General features: G+C 37.2%; 1 protein-coding gene across 2 annotated transcripts in view; it reads right to left on the bottom strand.

The window, feature by feature from the left end:
* Positions 1 to 2,583: 2,583 nt before the first annotated feature.
* The window catches only part of LOC108359987 (zinc finger protein 830-like), a 17,610-nt gene continuing 15,985 nt past the window's right edge, over positions 2,584 to 4,208 (bottom strand). The window contains exon 4 of one of the 2 annotated variants that reach the window (XM_017612107.1): positions 2,584 to 3,790. In XM_017612107.1, coding sequence (XP_017467596.1) covers positions 3,029 to 3,781 — 753 coding nt within the window. In that variant the 5' untranslated portion in view covers positions 3,782 to 3,790 and the 3' untranslated portion in view covers positions 2,584 to 3,028. The remainder of the gene's footprint in view (positions 3,791 to 4,208) is intronic. The other variant, XM_017612108.1, reaches the window with a different exon arrangement.

Genomic DNA, 4,208 nt, shown 5'->3' with positions numbered 1-4,208 from the left:
GAAAGAGTGCAAAGACAGAGCGCATTGCAGGCGTGCAAAAAATGTACAAAGAAAAGAAAATTTGTTGAGAAAAAGTAAAAAAAAATTAGACGCTCTTCTCACCGTTTACATACAGTGGTGGACACATAATTAGTCACACTATTTCTTTCCAAATTTGGCCATTTATTTTTTTTACAAAAATATACACCCCTATTGCGAGCGCCGACCAGTAGTAGATAAACGACTGTTATTCGATTATGTATTATCCATCGTATTTTCAATGTCGTTTTCTCGTTCAATAAGTGAGTATAAATTAGTTTTCGTCGCATATCCCGGAGGTCGGCGAATTATCTGAGTGGTCGACAAGAAAAATTAAAGAGGGGTTTCCACAGGGTGGTGTCCTATCCCCACTATTTATTAATTATTATTTCAAAGCTCCCTCAACCACTAGAGGGGGTCGCTATTGTCTGCTGTGCTGGCGATTGCTCGATAATGGCGTCTGGGAATGGAATTGATGACTTGCCTAGCTTTCTCGCTTCTTCACTGCAAGGAGCCTAATCCTCTCCCCTACAAAATCCTTATTTACCACCTGAACGAAGGAAGTCAAGACTGCAACTGGATGTTCACGTCGATGGTGAACCAAAGCCGGCTGTGAATAACCCAAAAATCCTCGGAGTAGGTCTCGAGTTATATAGACTCTCGACCTGTGAATGCCGTTCTAAGCAGAGATGACAAAACCCCAAATTCGCTGTGGCTTTTGCAGCTTGAGCAGAATAAACGAGGATGTTCCCAACCAGTGCCCGGCATGCGGAGAGTCGCCACATAACTCATGATACCTCTTCGTATGCCCCCAAAACCCCACCCAGCTAACGCCCCCGTCCCTATGGACAGACCTCGTTGAAGTCGCGCACTTCCCGGGGCTTCCCTTAGCTGAAACAGATGACCACGTTGATGGTTTAGCCGACTCGAGCGGGCTTTAGTAGCCGCTACAACAACAACAACATAATGAATTCAAAAAAGAAAATGCAATTGTCAAAACTTGTAAAAAAGTAGTGTCCCTAATTATGTGGCCACTACCGTACGTAGCACATATGTATGTATGTACCAAGAACACTTCGGGGGAAAAAGTAAGAGCAATTGAGTTATGAGGTCTTTCGAAGTACATGTTCATTAAAGTGCAACACTCTCAATAAAAAAAAATATCGGTATGTACTGTTTCTCTATCGGAATTATAAAATTTATTATATTTTAAGACTGCCGCCAAAATATTTCGGAAAGCTGCACTGATTTGAAAATACATATAAAACCGTTTTTTTTTTATTAAAAAACATAGTTTTTAAAAATATTTTTTACCAAAAATCACCTGAGGATAGATGATTCAATGGACTGAATCAAAATAGTGAAACTTTTGGAGGTATCAATCTTAATATTTCTACGAAATATTTTGGCGAAATCTTAAAATATAATAAAATTTATAGTTCCAGTGAAAAAAACAAAACTTTTTTTGGCGACGCACCCTAATGTACATCGTATATGTCGAAGAAAGAATAACATTTAGACAATCAGCTACTTCGTGTTGTGCAACGAATGCGTTACATCCTTTGTTGGCCATATCTTAAGTGGATGTTTATGCGAAAGTACAATATTTGCATTGTTGTTGTTCTTGTAAATTGAGTTTCCTTGTATGCTGGGTGTGGGTCACTGACCTTCAAGAAAAGTCATCGAAATGAACAACACAACTAAGAAAAACAACAACATTAAGAAGAAAGTTAGAGCAACATAAATAAGCGTAGAGACAACAGCACTAAAAAGAGCAGTGAGTAACAGCAAGAGAACGCAACTAAAAGGAATTGAAACCGCCAAGTAGTAAATATCAAAAAATTCAAAAATTCGTTGTACTACACGAAGGAACAGAATGGTAAAGTTTAGCTTAAACTCTAGGCAGACAATTATTTAATAGAAAAGTTTTCAACCGTACGTTTCCTATGGGAAGCTGGTAAAGGGAATCTTACTATTAGATCATAGGTTAAAAAAATAATTGTCCTGTGTAATTTTTAAGCAAAAAATACAACCGACTTCAATGGTCATATAAACCAAATTAGTATGGTACCACCTTCCCTATATCGCAAACGGCTCACGTGGTCCAAAGTTATCTTACATAAAAGGAATTCCGACGAACTGATGACCGTGTGAAATTTTTTCGTTACAGATGCATACACAATCATAGATTCGACATGGCTTACCTAAGCCCAACAGAGTGGTAGGTACCCACCATGATGCAATAATACAAGGTGGTATCCGTTGTGACAGCTCGATTTGATACTGCCTTAGCTCAGTAGAATAAGAAGAAAAACGGGAAGAAATTAATCCCCGTTTGGGTGGAAAATATAAAATTTCATATTTTCTTCCAAACAAAATTTGCTTTTTTACAGTATATTCGTAATGAAATTAAATAAAATAAGATAAAAAACCTTTTTAAGAAAACAAAATGTGTATACTGAGAAAAAATAAAAAAAAATGCAACTATATTATTAGGCAAAGAATTGTTAAAGAAGTAACACTGTTTCACCTAAGGCAGTCAATATGGCGGAATTAGAGCGATAAGTTGCCAACCGATAACACCTTGTATTGTTGCATCATGTCTTATCATGATCATAAAATTAAAGTTATTTCAATAAAAAATTTTAAAAAATATACTCATTTTTCCGATATTTTCTACTGTGTGCCAATTGGCAGCTCTTACTACGTTTTCCAGCATTCAATTGAAAAAATCGCACTAAAATCAACCGCCTGGTCTAAAACTTCGTTATCACTTAAGCCAATTTGTTATGTTCCCATTAAGTATCCGATTTTAATGTTAATTTCTTAAATTGCTACGTACCCTCACCTGATAACTTTTCAAGTAAATTGTGTCAATTCGAATGTTTATGTATACAGCATATCTTAAACACAAATTTATTCCAAAATTTAGGATGCATACAAACAAAAATAACAAATATTTTATAAATATTTACTACTATAATCAAATACGTTTATCCTTCATAATTGGTTAAAGAAATGACTTGGAACGCCAGTCAGAAAATTCAGTTGTTGCTTCGTCGTCACTTTCGTTCTCATCGGAGCTATGATTTTCGGATGTCTGCTCTTTCGTGCCTCTGAGTGTTCCCTTTCGCGCCTCAAGATTCATAAATCTAGACCAATGTATCATTTGATCATTGATTTCGTCGATATCTCTATCAAACGCAGATTCAATTTGTTCTCCCGCAATAATGGCCACAGACACCGAAGAGGCCTCTCTAATTTCGCGTTGAAAACGTTCCCATTCGTCTGTAAGCGGATCTTTATATTCTGTGTTGCGAATTTTGGCATCCTTGACGGGATCGTCGAAAAACTTTTCCGGCAATAAAGTATCGATTTTATTTGGCGATGATTTTTCAAGAGCAGCTGGTGCTGGCGCTGACTTTGTTAATTGTTTCTCTGTTACGGCGCACACACGCGGCGGCTTCTCTTCTATTTTTGGAGCAATTTTAGTTGCAGGTTTTGGCGCAGCTTCAGCTGACAGGCCAGGACCGCCTTTATATGTGGACTTGATTTGTTTAACCAGCGAAATTCGCTCCTTGTGCAGCTTTGAGTTCACATGCACCTTCCATAAAGTGGCCGACTTCAGTGTGACTTTGCAGATAATGCACTCTATATGGCCATTCGCATGTGTTTTGGCCAATTTTGAATCGACTTTGTGTTCCGCTTCGGCTAATTTCGTTTTTGTTGCCAATTTTAAACGACTCTCCGTGTGTCGCCCCATTCTGAAAAACTTACGCACGCATAGTTAGTATTTAGAATGAAATATTTATTTAAAAATATTTCAGTTTGATATATTTAAGACTAAAAAATTTTCATTTCATTAGCTTCCTTTTTCCACCACCATATGCCATCAAAAGCCCGGTGGCAGACAATCCATACAACACAATGCCCTATGAAAGGACATAAATATATGTATGTACATACGTATGTACTACATATGCGTAGGTTTAATTTTAGTTAGGGTCGCATTTAAGTGGAGCAATCATTGCGCTTTGAAATTTGCAAACGACGCAGCACCGAGTTTCAATGTCGCATTGAATCTACAACAATTGCTACGCAGTAATAAAATGCAAAATAAGAAGAAAAACAAAACGCATTTCATACAATCAGTGAGCTCAACGTGGCGTGACGAAATAATACATAACTTC

This window comes from Rhagoletis zephyria, unplaced genomic scaffold, assembly GCF_001687245.7.
Source record: "Rhagoletis zephyria isolate East Lansing unplaced genomic scaffold, Rhagoletis_zephyria_1.1 Rzeph_scaffold_00501, whole genome shotgun sequence".
Lineage (NCBI taxonomy): Eukaryota > Metazoa > Arthropoda > Insecta > Diptera > Tephritidae > Rhagoletis > Rhagoletis zephyria.
This window is presented reverse-complemented; position numbering and strand designations above follow the sequence as displayed.